Source organism: Rhamphochromis sp. 'chilingali', assembly GCF_963969265.1.
Source record: "Rhamphochromis sp. 'chilingali' genome assembly, chromosome: 8".
In the NCBI taxonomy this organism is placed as follows: domain Eukaryota; kingdom Metazoa; phylum Chordata; class Actinopteri; order Cichliformes; family Cichlidae; genus Rhamphochromis; species Rhamphochromis sp. 'chilingali'.
In genome coordinates this window covers 16,254,679-16,271,783 of record NC_137935.1, presented here as the reverse complement: position 1 = coordinate 16,271,783, position 17,105 = coordinate 16,254,679, and the positions used below count along the sequence as shown (strand labels likewise).

Genomic DNA, 17,105 nt, shown 5'->3' with positions numbered 1-17,105 from the left:
CTGTTCTGGGCCAGCCCAGGGCCAGCATTGTCTCTACAACTGGCCTATGGCTGCACACCACCTACAGATGGCCCACATGCCGCAAAGAATGACGGCCCTTTCGTGGCCCAAATCAGGTTTGCCAGAGGTAATCCACACATGGGCCAGCACAGGACAACCAGTGTGTATGCAACTGGCCTTGTGCTGTGCCCATGTGTGGGCCACCTCTGGCAAACCAGTCCCAAAAAACATATGTATTATACAGTGTTAAACAAATGAAGAGTACACCAACTGGTGTACTAAATACTTCATACACTGTGTTCGTCAGTTGATAAAACAAGTTTTATGTATCGATAAAACATAACTACTCTAGATACAACTCACCTCTCGTATAGCTTTAACAGACTGGGAGTGATTACTGCAGCCAGCCTCAAATAAACGGCCACAACAACAACTGTATAAAAGACTTTTTTCTTCTTTACAGTCATTGTGCCAAACCAGGAGGGAGGGCGCTGTTTCCCCATTGCACTGACAGTTGAGGCAAGTGGAAACACTGTTATGTTAGGAGCACACCGGTGACAGGTGTAGGTGATGCTTGGTGTCATGAAACACTGATGGTCTACTTTTGACTCAAGTAAAGACATGTGACCTCCAGGAAATGCTGTGTGCCTATAAAGTTTTAGCTAAAAACAGTTAAAAAAACAAACAGCATATTTTGCCTTCAAAATATGAGGACTCGCAGCTTATCCTCTCGTTGCAGAGCTCAGGCTGAAGCGTGTGGGTCATGCCTGCAGCTGGCTTGCTTTATTTTTGTTTTTTAATCTGCTCCCTGCTGAGTCACTGCTTCCCCTAAACGCCCCGCTTTCGATTTCCATTTCCTTTAAATCGTCTGTCTTCTGGGCGACCAGCAGGTGTCGCTGCTGCGCCTCGTAACTTTTCAGCAGTTTGTCAGAGTTTTTAAGTTGAGAGGAGAAGAGGCGCCGTTTCTAATGGGAGGGGGTTTTGTTTTTGTTTTTTTTGAAATTGTAACTTTTACTTTGCTCTTATGAAATTCCCACTTCTCCCTGATTGGAGGAACCGGGAGAAACGTGATAAAGACATGATGTAACCAGGAGAAATGCATCAGAGGGCGTGTGGCTGAGAAAGAGCTGGCTTTTTGACTTCTTTGTGCTAAAAATAGGTGCATTAGCTCTGGGATAGAGGCTAATTTGAATAGTTAAAAACCGATTTGCATATGCGCTGAAGCCGATATGAAAACAAGACGAGCCGCCGATACGTGCGGTCAGTTTACATATATAATGAGGGGGGAAATCGGCTTTTAAGGGTAAAATGCCTTTTCTGGCCTCACTATGATGCATTATGCAAATCAATAAAGCGCCGTTTGATTAAAAGTTTGGTTCGTGCTGTCGCGGGGGGGTTTTCCCGTCTGTGAGGTGACGTTACGCGCGGAGGGGGATTTCCACGCGTCTAGCAGCCAATCGCGAAGCCTGCCGGAAACACAAAAGCGGAGCACACTTAGTTCCACGCATGGCTTCGGGACGGTTTGACATTTCTCCTCGGGATCAGACAGACACTCTGAGCCGCTGTGCAGTCTAACTGGTGGTTTAAGGAGCTGTTTCAGAGTTCAGGACGAAGGTTTGGGCCGAGACGGAAAAAACCCAGAGTCATCCGGTTTGGAGAGTTCTCAAGGAAGAATTCAAGGACACGACGGTGGAGTTTAAGGTCCTCAAAGTGGTCTTAAAGACTGTACGCATGCCATGATAGACATGGACATGGTCAACGGTACCTCTGGTGGGTGGTTGTCTTTTGTAAACCTGTTGAATCTTTGCGTGTGTTTGTGCGTAAAAGCGCTGACATCATCCTGAGGCATGTGATTTTTCACAGCAGAGGAGACAACACCCCTTCCCGGGATTGACCCGCAGGACGACAATTATTCGAGCCTCAACTCTATAGATTTCGGTGAGTGGTGGGTCTTTTTTGTTTTGTTATGTTTTGTTTTGGCTCTGCGTGCATCTGCCGGAAGCGGGGAGGCATTACGGTGACCTGAGATGACCTCTGGCAGGAGGCATGAACCATCATCAGAGTTCCTGCTTGTTTAATCTTAGGTTGTCTTATTTCCGATGTCAGAGAAGGAGAACTCAACATTTGGGACATTAAATTAAACGTGAAAAAAGTCACAACAGCTGATTTCTCTTATCTAACTTTGAAAACTGTGCTGCAGATGCTTGCTTTGTTTAATGTTTCATGATTTCTGACAAAGTGTCAGACATGACAGACCACAACCACCCCAAAAGGTATATTTACCTGCAGATAACCACTGCTCTAGATTCACTTTCACTGGTTAAACTGAGGCTGGCTACATGGCACCAGGCTTGTTTTTTTGTTTTTTTTATTGGTGCAGTGCTGAAACAACGTGCCACAGATTCATGCACTAGTGACAAAAACAAAACAGAGGAAACGGTTCATGTGAGGTGGTAACCACTCAAATTCTGACACACTGTGTCTTGTGACACGTTGCCACGTCTTAAAATAGATTGCAGTAATATACTATTAGGTTTGAAAGATGTTAATGGAAGTGTTTCTGCTTTCAAATCCAAAAACATAAAGAAACAGCACAGCTGCTGCCCTAAAGTGGTGTCAGATTTTTATCACATTTGCACTTTCACTTTGGATTCACCATCAGTTTGTATTCATTCACAGACCTGATTCAAGAATATATCACAGAAAGTGAGCAGGTAGCACCCTCCCTATCTGGACTACCTGGACCACCTCCTCCACCTGCTGGCCTCCCCTGTTCGACACCAACCCCCATCCACAAACCAACGCAGACATCCAAGCCGGTGCTGGTTGCAAGAGGCACCTCGTCTAAGGTTTGTTTGTTTGTTTTTTGTTGTTGTTTGTTTGTTTGTTGTTGTTTTTAGGTGGTGTCATGCAGGGTGTTGATTTTTCTGGTTTCCAGCTCATTTCACAGTTTCATACGTTACCCAGAAAGACTGCTGGCAACACCCAAGGGTGCCAAGCAGAGAGGTGTTTATATCAGCTGTGGGCTGTGAAAGCTGCCAGCCTGCGGTGAATAGGGGCATAATTTTTTACAGTTTTTTTTTTTTACAATTTTTTTTTCTTGGCAAAATTTGTGCTCATTACTTCGATCCAGGTTCTATTGAACTAGATCAAGTCATAATCAATATACCTGATACTTAATTTATAAGAGCCAGAGAAATAAATGTCAGTACATGCACCTATTTTGTAAATATTCAATCACTTTGGCTGCTATGACTGTATAACAGGTAGGAAACTGGAGTCTAAGCTGTCTGGAGAAAGGTTATGACTAATAAACAATGATAACAATAATGATGGCATTCTTATTTTTAGCCTTTTCTTATCTTAGCTGGGCAACATAAACATTAAAACAGTTAATGGATTCAGCTAAAACTTAAAACATTTTATTTATGAGAAGAAACTGTTAAAATCTGCTTTTGGCTTCTCTGATTGTTTTTTTTGAGGTTTTCTTATCATTTGTTTATGCAAAGCAGTCACACAGATGGGCAGGTTGTTATGCTCTTCCCTCGGTTTATTATTAGCAACAGTAGTTTTATTTCCCATATTGTCTTTGTGCTATTATTGAAAGGCGGTTGATATAAAACACGTTCAGAGGAAGCGTCTGTTCCTCCTCCTCGGCGGTGGCTGCAGCTCTCATAATGAGGCTGTTGTGAGGATTGAATGTCGGTGGTATGAAGTGCTGCATGATTCATGTGCAGCCTGCAGACGGTTGGCTATTTTGCTGTGTGGCACAGAGCAGCCGTTAGGCAACTCGGCAGGTCAGGCTTCTACCAGAAAGCACGTGGTTTACAGGCAGCGGGAGCTCAGAAAGACTGTAATCTGATAAGAGAGGCACTGTAGTGACCGCACAGATGGGTAATAATGAAGGGCGGTAGAAGAGTAGTTCAGCCTTCTCTTAGTGAATGAGCTGCACAGGTTATGTTGCTGGGTTTGAAGAGGTTTTGCAGCTTGTGAGGGAGCGTGGCACACCTCTTTGTGCTTTTTTTTTTTTTTTGTTGTTATAGAGGAGGTGGGCTTGGGGAGTGGAGAGGACATTTTGGAAGAGCTGTAATCTGACTCCTGCTTTCAGTTTGCCATCCTTTCTGTTTACAAGCCAAACCCACCGGAGACGAAAGGTTGCATTTTTCACCCCCGTGTCAGTGCTGTGATTGGCTGAAGGGCGTAAGGCTGAGCTGACTTCCTATTTCCGTTTGCTGGCTCGGTGTAGCAGGCTTTTGTTGAAAGGTCCAGTCCTTTTTTTTTTTCTTTTCTTCTTTTGGGGAGGGGGCTAACACGATTGCAGGGGTGCATACAAACACTTTGACCAAAGACGTCTGGGGCTCGACAGGATATTATGAAACATGATCTCATGCAGAGGTATCCCCACATCTCTGCAGCGATGGTTTAATGATTCACAGCAACACGTCTGACAAAGGAGGCGACTTCTTTACTACTTTTCTTACCTGCAGGTTTGATCATTATCATTCTTATCTTCTGTTTTTTTTTTTTTTTGATTAGCTACAGCAGATAGACTGCAGTGAGTCGGGTGAAACTTGATTTGTGATAACTTTGGGTTCACGGTGATGTAAGAGAAAGCAATCAGGCGCCTCGATGAGCAGAAACAAATGAGCGAGGATGGCACTGCAGAGAAAGAGAGAAACTAAAAGCAGCAAAGACAAAAAAGAGATACAAAGTCTTGAGTGGGAGCGGAAAAAGCTCGGTGGTCTGCGGTGTAACGGAAAAAATAAGACATCATATGCAAGAGGAGGAGTCGCAGAGCACGAGGTTAACTCTGCTCACTGATAGAAAGCACATGTATAGAGAGAAAACAAAAAGAAACACACGCCATGAGTCAGTTCTTTCACTGCATGCTTCATCTGTAGTGTCATCACTGCCCAAGAGACATGAGGTCGTTTTTCTTCATTAAAACTATGAAGATGTCGAGGCGGGGAAAAAAAAGCTCTTTCAGCAGTAAAACCGCAAAACCGTGTAACATCATTAGACTGTTAATACAGACACACTGGTGTGTAAAAAGTACCATTGTAGTATTTTAGCTTGTCAAAGTGGAGCTACTTTCAGCTGCTTTATATAGAGTGTCTCAGTTTAACATGGGGGTTCCCAAAATGGGAGCTGAGCTGCTACAAAAAGATGCAAAGTAATCATTTAGAAATATTCTGAGATATTAAATTGCATTTGTTGCCATTTTTGACACTTTTCTCTCATTGTATTTTTTTAATGGTGAAATACTGAAACATCACACTTGGTTTTTAAATTAAATAACCTAGACGTTCGGAAGGGAAACATTTTATTAAAAGGATTTTATGAAGTTGTGCTTTGAAAGTGAGTCAGTGCTTCGAAACTGTAGATATTCTTATAGGTTGTAACTGGTTGCGAATGCCTGCGTATTTGACTTGGTGACTTCATCTCCTTTACACATCGAGTGAATGAAATGTGACTTGTCAGGTTTTTACTCCTCAGCCGTAAAAGGCTGATCATGTATTGTCGTCACCTCACCGAGGCCGGTGACGTGGGCACCTAAGTTTGTGAATGCGATAACTTGAGGACAAGATGACGTAGGATTTTGTAATTGATACCACAGGTGCGTCTGCTGGGAGTCTGAGGGGTAGCACTGGCAGTTGCCAGTACTTTTATTTTACTGCAGAAGTTCAGTTTTTCTTCTTGGAAGAGTGTTGAGAAAGGTCGATAGTTGATGATCGGAAATCTAAAGGCATAGTTCAACTGGAGAGATGTTTCATGCTGTCAGCAAACTGACTCACTGCATTTGTACATCCAAAGCAAGAAAACCTCTGAGTGTAAATTAAGTTTTCATGAGAAACATCAAGTCGAGCCATCTGACTTTTACATTTCCTGCTAAAACAGATGGAATAGGGAAAAGAAACCGTGGGGGCATGAGGTAAGACCAGAGCAGAAATAAAAAGCATCGAGATCACAAACATGATAAAGAAATGGTTAAAACATAAAATAAACACAAACCAGTGGGGGAAAATTAAAAAAACAACAACTATTGTTTCTTCTTTCAGATGCTTTGTGGATTTGCTTTGAAGTCTTTCGAGTACAGAAATTATCTTTACTCATTAGATCAGGTTATAAAAGACTCATCTGATGTGCATCACCAGCCTTTAGGGACAGTCGTGAGGCTTGGTTGGTTGTTGCATGTTGTCTGCATCTTTTCATTTCTGCCAAAAGTTTCTAGTGCGAGGTAAATATGTTTAAGTCAATTTTTTTAAATTGCTTTCTCTTGTCCCCCCCATCAGCCAGTCCTCCCTGTCATGGATATGGCATCGACTCATCCTTCCTCTGGGCGAGGGTCCTCGTGTTTGCTGAACTCGAAGAACTCCGGCATCCCGTCCTCTCAGAACCGAGGCGACACGGACATTCTGGAGCGTGTTCTGGACAAGCCCAAGCTCGCGATAGTGGAGGAGCCCAAAGACAGAGGCATGAGGTTTCGCTATGAATGTGAAGGACGCTCGGCGGGCAGCATCCTGGGAGCATCCAGCACCCACACTGAAAAGACCCTGCCTACGATAGAGGTAGGAGTTTTTGTTTCAGAAGGGGAGTTTACACGACCTCAGAGGCAGTTAGGCACTTTTAACCACAGCTGATCCTGTTTACTCTGTTCACTTGACCCCTCCTGTCTGAAATGGGTGGAGACTGAAAAAGATGTGGTTTGTCTGAATCAATTAGAAAGTCCCCACAAATCCCAGCTCAAGTGCAGTGAGATACAAGGAGGTATATCCCCCAGCTGCTTACTAAAAAACACTGCCACACACATCTACACGTCACGATCATTCACACATTGACTTGGTGGTTACCAGGTTATATAAAGTTTAGTCAAGGAAATGTCCGGTTGCATAATGGATATTAATAGAATTGAACAATGGTGTTAACCTGTCATTGTTTTTGGATGAAACTGGTACCTGAGAGGACTTAGTTTTGCTTTTATTTATATTTTTATTGTAATACATCAGGAAATCTGTAATGACCTTCTAGAAACCTATTGTTTAAAGTCTGCCCCTGAAAAATGTCTGAGGGGGAAAGAGACAAAAAATCCTGGAGCAACAGATAGAGAAGGTTAATCGGCTTTTATTTCAACTCTTTTCAAGCCAAGTTTCTCAGATGTCAGGGTTATCTGCTTTAGTTTGGCATATTACAACAGCTTTGGTCTGTTGGTCAGGGAAAAAATTAAGAACTTTAGACAACTTTTTCTGTTTTCTATCAAGAAAATCACATTAATAGGCATCACAGCTCTGAACTTATTCTGGATTTTTGCTATAAATCTTGTTCTTTTCTTTCTTTCAGATTCAGGGTTCCATCGACGGCTTAAAGAAAGTCAACGTCACAGTTTCTTTGGTGACCAAAGACCTCCCACACCGGCCTCACCCCCACTGCCTCGTGGGTAAAGACTGTCCAAATGGTACAGGGATCTGTTTTGTCACATTCAACCCTCGCAACAACCGACGTCACAGGTGAGCATTCGCCTTCGATCCCTGCCATTTTGATACCTTAAAATTCGTGGTGTGTCTTTACATTTTATTTGAACAGTTCCCCTTGTTTTTACACCCAGCTTCGCTAACCTTGGTATTCAGTGTGTGAGGCGGAAAGAGCTGGACATTTCACTTCAGAAGCGAAGAAGTCTAAATATCGACCCATTTCAGAGTGAGTGGGAGACGTATGCCAATACACCGCACCTTAATCTCCACGTTATTCTTCATTCAATAATACTAAGTGCAATAATCCTTTCTGTCATCGTTGTATTTTTACTCAGTTGTATATAGTATTTGTATTTGTATTCTATTTTTATCTTATTGTATATTTATTTTATTTTATTCTACTGTATATAGTATTTTATTTTATTCTATTCTGTACAGTTGTGTACTGTATTTATTCTTATTGTATTCTAATTTTTGCCTCATAACTTTTGCACTGTCCACTTCCTGCTGTGACAAAACAAATTTCCCACGTGTGGGACTAATAAAGGTTATCTTATCTTATCTTATTCACATATATAAAGGCAGTTTTTTCTGTCCTCACTGACCCATTTTGTCTCTGTTCTCCCCTCAGCCGGGCATTCGAAGGGCATTGAAGACATGGACATGAATTCAGTGCGTCTGTGCTTTCAGTGCGAGCTCGAGTGGCAGGACGGCAGGAAAGACCATCTCAGCCCGGTGGTGTCGAAGCCCATTTATGACAAGAGTAAGACATAACCAGACAAACACACCGAAAAGCCTTGACCGCAGTCAACCAAGCGCGCCAAAAATAAGGCAGCGTACTTCCCTATTCTCACGCTTTGTCGTGCATGTTTTTTTTAATTCCAGAGGCAACAACTACATCACAGCTGAAGATCACCCATTTGAACCTGTATGAAGGTCCCTGCACTGGCAAGACGGAGGTCTACATGTTGTGTGACAAAGTGCAGAAAGGTAACAGGAAAGTTTTTTTTGAAGTTAGGTTCCAGGAGTAGATTACATAAAACAAGTCCAGTTTCCACTATTCAGAAACGCGACAAAGAGCCTGATTACAATCTAAGTTTACTTGTAGGGCTTTGGAGCTTTAGTTAACTTTTAAATGAGATTTTTGTGTTTGTGTTATTAAAAAAAACAACCCACACACACCCACATTTTTGTAACTTAAAGTAGAGTCACATTGTGTTTTTCTTGACTAAGAGAAAGCATGTGACGGGGTGCCCAGGAAGGTGGTGCGGTGCTGCATGAGGAAGTCAGGAGTGTTAGAGAGAAGTGTGAGAGCGATGCAGGATATGCATGGGTGCACTGAGACAATAGTGTGTGGTAGGAGCGACAGACTGGTTAAAAGTGAATTTGAGAAGCTGCTTTTGAGAGCTTTTCAAGCTGGCAGATGAGGTCTGACTCTGTGGAATATTATGTTTGCGTATGATGTGTCGGTCTACACGGGGAGCTGTGGGGGTTTCCTGTGTAGAGAAAAGGAGTGAAGGTGAGAAGGAGCAAAGTAGAAAATGTGTTTTGGTGAGGATGATGGAGGAGGTGAAGGTGGTTGAGTTTAAATACTTGGGGTCAACCATCCAGAACAACTGGGGTGTGAAAAAGAGGTGAAGAAAAGGGTACTGGGTTGTGACAGAAGGATACCAACATGAAAGTAAAAGTTAAGAAGGCAGCTGAGAGATCAGTTACATTGCATGAAACGTATGAAAAGACCTGGAAGAAGCTGAGTTTGACATGCTGAGATGTTTGGAGCTCATCACAGCGACCGCTCAGGTTGGACGGTTCTGGGACAAAGTAAGAAAGATGAGCCTGAGTTTGTTTGGACATGTGAGTGAAGACTTGCAGGTAGAAAGATGCCGTCAGAGAAGAAGAAAGCACAAAGAGGAGGTGTGTGGATGTGATGAAGGAGGACTTGTAGGTGGTTTCCAGGTGGTAACGTGCCCTAAAGAAGAAAACTGTTGTGACCTAATTATTTTGAATTAAAGTATTAAAAGTTTTGATTCCTCTAAAAAAAGGTTTTATTTTTAATCTTCTTTGTATTTTGGATCCTTTTTGAAACATTTTCTCATCGATTCTTAATTAAGAGGCTTCTTCGCTTCTTAAGGCGAACAGGAAGGTGGCCTTGGAGTCAAGGGTCCCATGAGCCTAGGTGCTGACCATTACGGGGTCCCTAATGTAATAAAACCTGGGACTCCCAGAAGTGAAGAAGCTTCTTGTTAAAGACTCCCATGACCTGGATGAATGAGAACACAAACATGTTCTAATGTTTCTTGAATAATAAAGAGCTTTGCGTGTTTGGTCCTCAGACGACATCGAGATCATCTTCAGGCGAGAGTCGTGGAAGGCGAACGGGGAGTTTGCCCAGACAGACGTGCACCGACAGATCGCCATCGTGTTTAAGACTCCGCCCTACGAGGACCAAGACATCACAGAGGAAGTGGAAGTCAACCTGGCCCTGCGTCGCATCTCAGACCAGATGGAGAGCGAGCCCGTTACATTCAAGTACCTGCCTCGCAATCCAGGTCAGTAAGCACTGGACTTCCCTAACATCCTCTTCTGCCACACCAACCATCTGCACGTCCTCCTTCACTACATCCATGAGCCTCCACTATCTCTACTCCCTGTTAGAGATGGCACGATACCACTTTTTTATGTCCGATACCGATATCATAAATTTGGATATCTGCCGATACCGATATGAATCCGATATAGTGTTTTTTAATCAACAAAACTGTTTTTTAAAATATCTTGCTGCATTTTGCAAGTCTGCAAGTTCATACTCAAGTTTAAAACAACAACTACACTAAAGCTATTCTGTTATACCTGTATACAAAAAAAATATTTCATAGTTCAGCAATACTGATCAATCTAATAAACTTAGACCTACACCATCCTCCCTATTCTGGTATTTTAAAGAGTACTTAGCGTAAATATTAAGCAACCTAACTAATAGGGTTCCAACTCCCAGCAACAACAAAAATAAATAAATAAAAAATAGGGAACCACCCCTCACGCTCCACCTCATGATGCTTAATCAACGTAATCAACCTTAATTTGATGCAGTGTGAAAAAAATGCACAGAAATCAATTATTTTTCAAGAAATATTAAATAGATTCAACATCTTTCTTCAACAAAATTGCAGACTGCACAGATGGTACCTTCACAAAGGAAAAAGTACTATAGCTTACTAGGGTATATATATATTAGACTTAATAGTTACTATATACAGTAATGGACTTCTATTCATTTTACATCAAATTAAAACTTTGGGTGTCAGATAATTATTTATTAAAAGCTAGACATTTTAAATGAGAATAAGAAAGAAAAGTATGTCTTTGTGCCCCCTTTTCCCTGTTAATGCCCTATCGGCCCCCCTGGCTAAACTTTGCTAGATCCGCCCCTGCACAGCTACCAGCGTCAGCTACGTAGAAAAAGATCCTGGTGTAGAAAGTAATATTAAATAAATTCTAACAACAGCTGATCAAGCTTAAACGTGCTGCTGTTGTTCAGCCGCTGGTTTCCTCTTTCTGGTGCAAAGTGGGCCAAAAACAAAGACGGACTCGCGACAGAAAAGCCGATCAGCTGATCATTTAAGCAGTTTCACGATTGAAGTAGCAGCCGGAGAGCGAGAGGCAGTCGCTCGTTAAGCTTAACGCAGGAATGCTTTACAAACATTCAGAGATGGACTTACACACTTGCTTTACTTCTCTCGGGGATAACTTTGTCGGAGATGAAATGCCGGGTTGCTAGCGAAGCTCCAAATGCTATCCAGACCACCGACAGGTCCCGCATGCCACAGCCGCTCTATCACGTGATGCATACTTCTCCGACGTGCTAACGTTCTGAGGTGAGTTACGGCGTGTTGCAAGTTTTGTGAGGTGCTTTCGTGATATTTAATGGATCGGATTACATTTTTTATTTTTCTCCGATATCCGATCCAGTCATTTAGGTCAGTATCGGACCGATACCGATACGTAATATCGGATCGGTCCATCTCTACTCCCTGTAGATTCACTTTTCCGCCGGTCTCCCTCCTTCTTCTGGTCATAAAGTCCACTGTCCTCTCTCCTATACATCTCTACACTTCCACACTTATGTCATCAGGACCAGCCACCTTTCTGTTCTTCCTCCTCTTCATAGCTGTCCTCACTTCCTCCTCACTGCACTTTCTCATTCATTAACTGTCCTCTGTCTTTTTTCTCTCTCAAAGTACTCCTTCCACCTTCTCTGCACACTCTCCTTACTCATTAGTACATTTCCATCCTGCTGCAAATCCTTTCCAGCTCGATCACTCTGTTTAACCAATCAAAACAAACCTTTATCTCCTTTCTTGGTGTCCAGCCTCACATACAACTCACTGTAAGCCTCTTTGAATACTTTCCTGTACGTCCTCATTCCACCATTACGTCACCGGCCACCACCATCTTTCCTTCGGCATTCCTTGATACCATTCCTACTCAACACTTCCTCATCACCTCTCTTCCCTTCATCTACATGTCCATTGAAGTCTGTCCTACTCTTTCCCCCCTTGGGGACACTCTCTGCCACTTGATCCAACTTGCTCCAGAACTCCCCTCTCTTTTCTAAATGACATCCAACCTGTGGGGCATACGCACAGATAACAATGAAAACCACCCCTCTGATTTCCACCGTCACACCCATGATCCTGTCTGACACTCTCTGCGCGTCCACAGCACTATGTACACCACAATAGAACATTTTGAATCCACCTCCAGCGCTCCTGGCCTTTCCACGTGGTCTCCTGCACACGCAATACAGCCACCTTCTTTCTCTCCATCATGTCAGCCAGTTCTCTCTCCTCTTTACCAGTCATAGTGCTCACAAATTAAAAAAACAGATGCAGCAGATTATTGCTAAACACTGACAGCGTTTCATTTCTCATTTCAGACCCGTACGAGGTGAAGCGGAAGACAAGGCTAAAGTCAGAGGTGAACCTCAAGGAGAAGCCCTGTGTGACAGGTGAGGTTCAGACTGTCAGTTTGATCTTTGTGTTTTTACAATTCAGCATGTGAACTGTTTGACTGGGGTGTGCCACCTCTCTGGCTCCATGTTTACATATTCTCACTCAAAATATTGTGACTTAATACAACAGGAAAAGCACAGCAAACCAACATTTTAAATCTAAACTTTTTGGATTTCATCATGCAAAAAGCATAAAGTACCTTTAAGTGAATACAATTATTTTTATTTTAACTTGACACTCAGTCCAGATTAAAGCTATTCACAATCATGTTCAAACTGCTTGTTAAATGATAGCCAGTCTTCTCAAAATCCAGGTTTAAACTGTAGTCTATCTGCCTGACTTCAAGAACCGCAAAGCCCCTTTTCCACTGATGCAGGACCAGTCCATAATCTAGAACCTGTTCCACATATTTCCCCTGAAAAAGGGCCGGTGGCATTGTGGCCCAGGTTGGTGCCACAGAATTGCTGACACCAAAACTGAAACAAAATTAAGTGTGCAGGAATTTCACCCATGACTAGCAGATGCATTTTTTATTTATTTTTTTGCATGGAAATTACTCCAAAACCTGCTAGTAGCGTTTGGGTCTCAAAGCTTTTTTTTTCCTGAGAAAGCCCCCCACACCAGCTCCACACCAGCACTGCATTGGTGGAAACGAGGTGCAAGTGAGCCATTCATTTATTTTCCTCTGGAAAAAAAGGGCGTCTTGGTCATGCTCACTTGGTAAATTACAGAAACCTCAGTGGAACAGTTGAGTTGGTGTTTGTGCCATTAACCACACCTACTAAGAGTCAACACATCTGCTGTGAAGATGCACTATTAGACACATGGCAGCTTCTGTAATTGGGACGAATCACAATGCCCTTCAAAAAAAAAATCACACTTAATCATTTTCTGTCTACTCATCACTGCATGATGAAGAACAGATCACATGCTAACATGACATTTGCCAAAAATGCCAAAATCGACCACTGGAATACACAGACATGACAAAAGAGGAAGTGGTCAGCCACAAATACTCCTTATGTGACATGTCATTTCTATGACTGATTATCACATGAAGATAGACTAGTTTTATGTGTTATACATATATAGATACACCAAACAAGATAAAGATGGTGTGTAATAAAAGCACAAAGGGGTTAAAAGCAACAGGGTAAACTGTACAAAAGGTTAAAACTAAAGAGCAGCAAGTTCCACCTTCATGAAGGCTAGTTTTGGTTGATGTCGACTCAGCTGTGGGGTTGTTTTGGAGGTTTTTCACAGTTATTTCCATTTCATAGCCTGGTCTGACTGATATAAACAAGGCAAAACAGTCCTTGTGGCATAAAGTACTACAGATTAACAATGAGACAAACACCTTTCAAAATGATCACACAGCTGGCTCTGCACTTCTCCTCCCGTAATCTCAGTGAAGACCTTTTTCAAGACTGGCAGCTGTGTGTGTGTGCTTTTTAAAAAAGGTTGAGAATCACATGTCACAATCCAGGTACAAAGACCTCCGTCTAATAACTGACCATTCATCATGTTTCTAACAGCTTTGTTTTCTCTGTAACGTAATCTGTTTCAGCCAAGAGCGCACCTGCCTCAGATCAGGTCATCCAGTTCCTCCCAGAGGCCCAAAACATGATGTCGCCACAAGAGCGGTCGCACCCTGTCCTGCCCGGCACACCCGCTGCGGCGGAACCGCGTTACTGCAATCCAGTCGATTCAAACACAGACGAGGCGGCCGTTTACAACCAGTTGGTAGACATGCCTGAATTTTGGGAGGTCTTCAATAACCCAAACTTCTCCTCACTCGTGCCTGGCAACTTGGACATCACTGCCTCCCCCTTTGCTAATGTGGATATGAACTTCAACCAGAACTCCGGCTTCCTGCAGGACTTTTCCCATTACAGTGACTTGCAATTCAACATGCTCGTCAGCGAGAGCCAGAACCCGCAGTTGGAGCCGCAGGATAGCACGGTTCAGGTGAAAACAGAAGAGGAACTTTGAGGATCGTGTAGCACAGTTTACAGCTGTTTCTGTTTCTGTCATCTTTTAACATCTTGGTCACTTCCTTGCTGACAGTTTTATGTCACTGCCATGTGAGCACATTAAGCTAGTTTACCGCTTCCCCTTGTTTCTAGAACTTGTGCTAAGCTAACAAGCTATCGCCTGCTTTGTTTTTAGTATGAGACTGGTACTGATTAGCGCAGCAGAAAACTGAAACCATCCTTCAAAAGTGGATACAAGTGCCAAAATGCATATGCTTGTCTCTCTAGAGTCAAGTTTGAAAAATCCCATCAGCCACTTGAACTTTCATCACAGAATATCATCCATTTAATACATTTCAGAGGTTTTCTCTTGATTTTTAATGGATTTGACTTTAAGTCAAAGGTATAACTCCTACTTAAGCAAAATAACACGTTACATGCTGCTCCGATGGTCTGATGACAGTTAAGGCTGCGCATAGCTCTGCAGGCCGAGAGATTCCACTTTAACCCCTTTGATGGCACTGGTTCAGAGCTCCTTTATCCTTGGCTCAGTGCTCTCATGCTGGCACACGTATCCAGTTCATCCCAGACAATGGGTGAGAGGTGGGGCTCGCCATTTACCGTCACACCACTTTAGAATCGCCGGAGACCCACGCACAACTGTGCTGCTAAGCTGTTTGTTTTATTGGCTTACTCATGTCTAAACACAACAAGTTAGTCAGTACTAAACACTTAGCTAAGTTTCACACCAGTGATCATCAGTGTCTGATCTTCTGTGACAACTTACAATTTATTTTTTTCCATCTGAGTGTTTTCTGTTTGAGCTGGCACTCAAAGCAGTTTTTTCACTGTAAGCCACACACACACACGTCAGATTCTATTAAAAGTGGTCCAAGGAAGGAACAATGGTGATGCTGTGGCCTCTTTCAGCAGGATAATACACCTTGCCACAAGTAAAAAAAGGTTCAGGAACATTTTAAGCCATTGACTTGGCCTCCAGATTTCCCAGATCTCAGTCTAATCGAGGATATGTGGGAGCTGCTGGAGGTCTGCGCCTCGATGGGTCAGGGCTATTTTGGCAGCAAAAGGGGAACCAACACAGCATTAGGCAGGTGGTCATAATATTGGGCCTGATCAGCTTTTTCAGTTCGTTCACTTCTCATTAGCACACAGGGACCTCCCACCACCAGTCCCCTATATTATGTCGTCTGTCATTATCAACTTGAAATGCTGTCAAATGTAAATACAAACTAGTGAATATAAAAATAACAAACGCTTCGGCTATCTTGAATCAGAGAAGAATATATGTGGCATTTTTGGTGCTTGTATCCACTTGTGAACAATCTTCCTGTAGTGAGTTATCTGCTGCGCTTGCTCTGCTAGACTGCAAAACCATTATGGAGCAGAGTGCCTTCTTTCCTGCTGCTGCTTTGCACTTTGTTGCCCTGTATTTAACCCCGTACCTTTTTTTTCTTTTGCTCCCAAAGCCTTGCTGGCCAAGTCTTCGGGAACAAGTTGGCATTCCTTATTTTCCATAAGTGCTGCAAGCATTAATTTAAAGCCTACATTCAGTGTGGAGTTTAAAAGGAGAACTCAAACTTCTCCACAAAAGCTGTAAACTTCCATAATTGCAGTCTGTTTTAATTGCAAGGTGAGACTAAAATGGCACGTATTAAATGTTTGTGCGACATTTGTTTTGTTTGCTTAGCTGAAGCTGCCGGCAGCATAAAAGGGTTTGGTTTTTTTCTTTTAATCACCAAAAGTCTCAAGTACAGTAGTTGGGGATCAATTCTTCTTTGTCCCTGTCTGTTATTGCTCTCTGTTGGCTGCCACAGCCACTGGCTTGTTTAATATTTAATCAACATAAATGTAATAGAAAACAGCCCTTTTCCTATTTCTGGCTTTCTTTGTGTCAGTTCCTTTTGTTTGTCAGTTTCACTCTTGTGCTAAGCATTCAAATTTCCAATCGCACCTTATCACATGTCTGCCCACAGTGTAGTGCAGTAGTCGGAGAAAAATAAAATGTCTGTGTGTAACTTTTGTTGTGTCATTACTTCCTGTTGAGGCAGAGTGAGAGGCAGAAATAAAAGATTAGAGTGCGTTAAAGGGGATGTAGGCGCTGCGATTCAGCTGCTGCCCACACACATTCCTGAGCTGCTCTCTCACTTATAAAAACAATGATTCTTGGCAGCTTCGACATCTCCGAGATGCTTTTCGGCTTGTCACGTCATAGTTTTAAATATCTTCAATGCCTCAAGAGAACCTTGAAGTACTTGTTTGTCCAACCCATTAGACAGAAGCCCAGAGGATATAAATCACCCTATTGTTTATGGCTGTGAGACACCTTGAGGTCGCTTTAGTCACAGCCTCTCAAAAGAAACAATAGTTATTTTTTTCCCTTTCTTTTCTGCCTAAAACATGACTATCACTTCTCACAGTAATCCAGTCTGGGAACATGCCCTATTTGTGCTTTCCTCTTTAGTTTTTGTGGACTCTGGTGAAACACCCACTCTTTTGTAACTCCGTTGCTTTTGGGGAAACTTGGCGATTGAGACACACAGGGATGTTAACCTTACTCATTTTATTATTAATACATCTGCTGCGTGATGACAGTGAGCGGAGATATACTTAACATGTTCACAGAGGCCGAG

The 17,105-nt window shown here is 42.7% G+C and overlaps 1 protein-coding gene across 3 annotated transcripts; it reads left to right on the top strand.

Moving 5' to 3' along the window:
* The first annotated feature begins 214 nt into the window (after positions 1 to 214).
* On the top strand, positions 215 to 16,479 carry relb (v-rel avian reticuloendotheliosis viral oncogene homolog B). Of its 3 annotated transcripts, none has more exons than XM_080889323.1 (11): positions 215 to 1,770; positions 1,864 to 1,938; positions 2,680 to 2,849; positions 6,294 to 6,569; positions 7,339 to 7,505; positions 7,604 to 7,695; positions 8,101 to 8,232; positions 8,355 to 8,459; positions 9,803 to 10,018; positions 12,406 to 12,477; positions 14,049 to 16,479. In XM_080889323.1, exons 1-11 carry the CDS (start codon positions 1,737 to 1,739, stop codon positions 14,471 to 14,473), a joined length of 1,764 nt encoding a protein of 587 aa, XP_080745449.1. In that variant the 5' UTR covers positions 215 to 1,736; the 3' UTR covers positions 14,474 to 16,479. The 3 variants fall into 3 exon arrangements, with proteins under 3 accessions (XP_080745449.1, XP_080745450.1, XP_080745451.1); XM_080889324.1 differs by having other exon boundaries at positions 484 to 1,770; positions 1,867 to 1,938; XM_080889325.1 differs by lacking the exons at positions 215 to 1,770; positions 1,864 to 1,938; positions 2,680 to 2,849 and adding an exon at positions 4,287 to 4,487.
* The last annotated feature ends 626 nt before the right edge of the window (positions 16,480 to 17,105 follow it).

What these genes read in the sequence shown, in the direction of transcription:
- relb (XM_080889323.1), top strand. Translation starts at nt 1,737, where the DNA reads ATGATAGACATGGACATGGTCAACGGTACCTCTG. An exon ending in GAAGCCCATTTATGACAAGA is followed by an intron (nt 8,233 to 8,354) that starts GTAAGACATAAC and finishes TTTTAATTCCAG; the next exon opens with AGGCAACAACTACATCACAG. An exon ending in GTACCTGCCTCGCAATCCAG is followed by an intron (nt 10,019 to 12,405) that starts GTCAGTAAGCAC and finishes TTCTCATTTCAG; the next exon opens with ACCCGTACGAGGTGAAGCGG.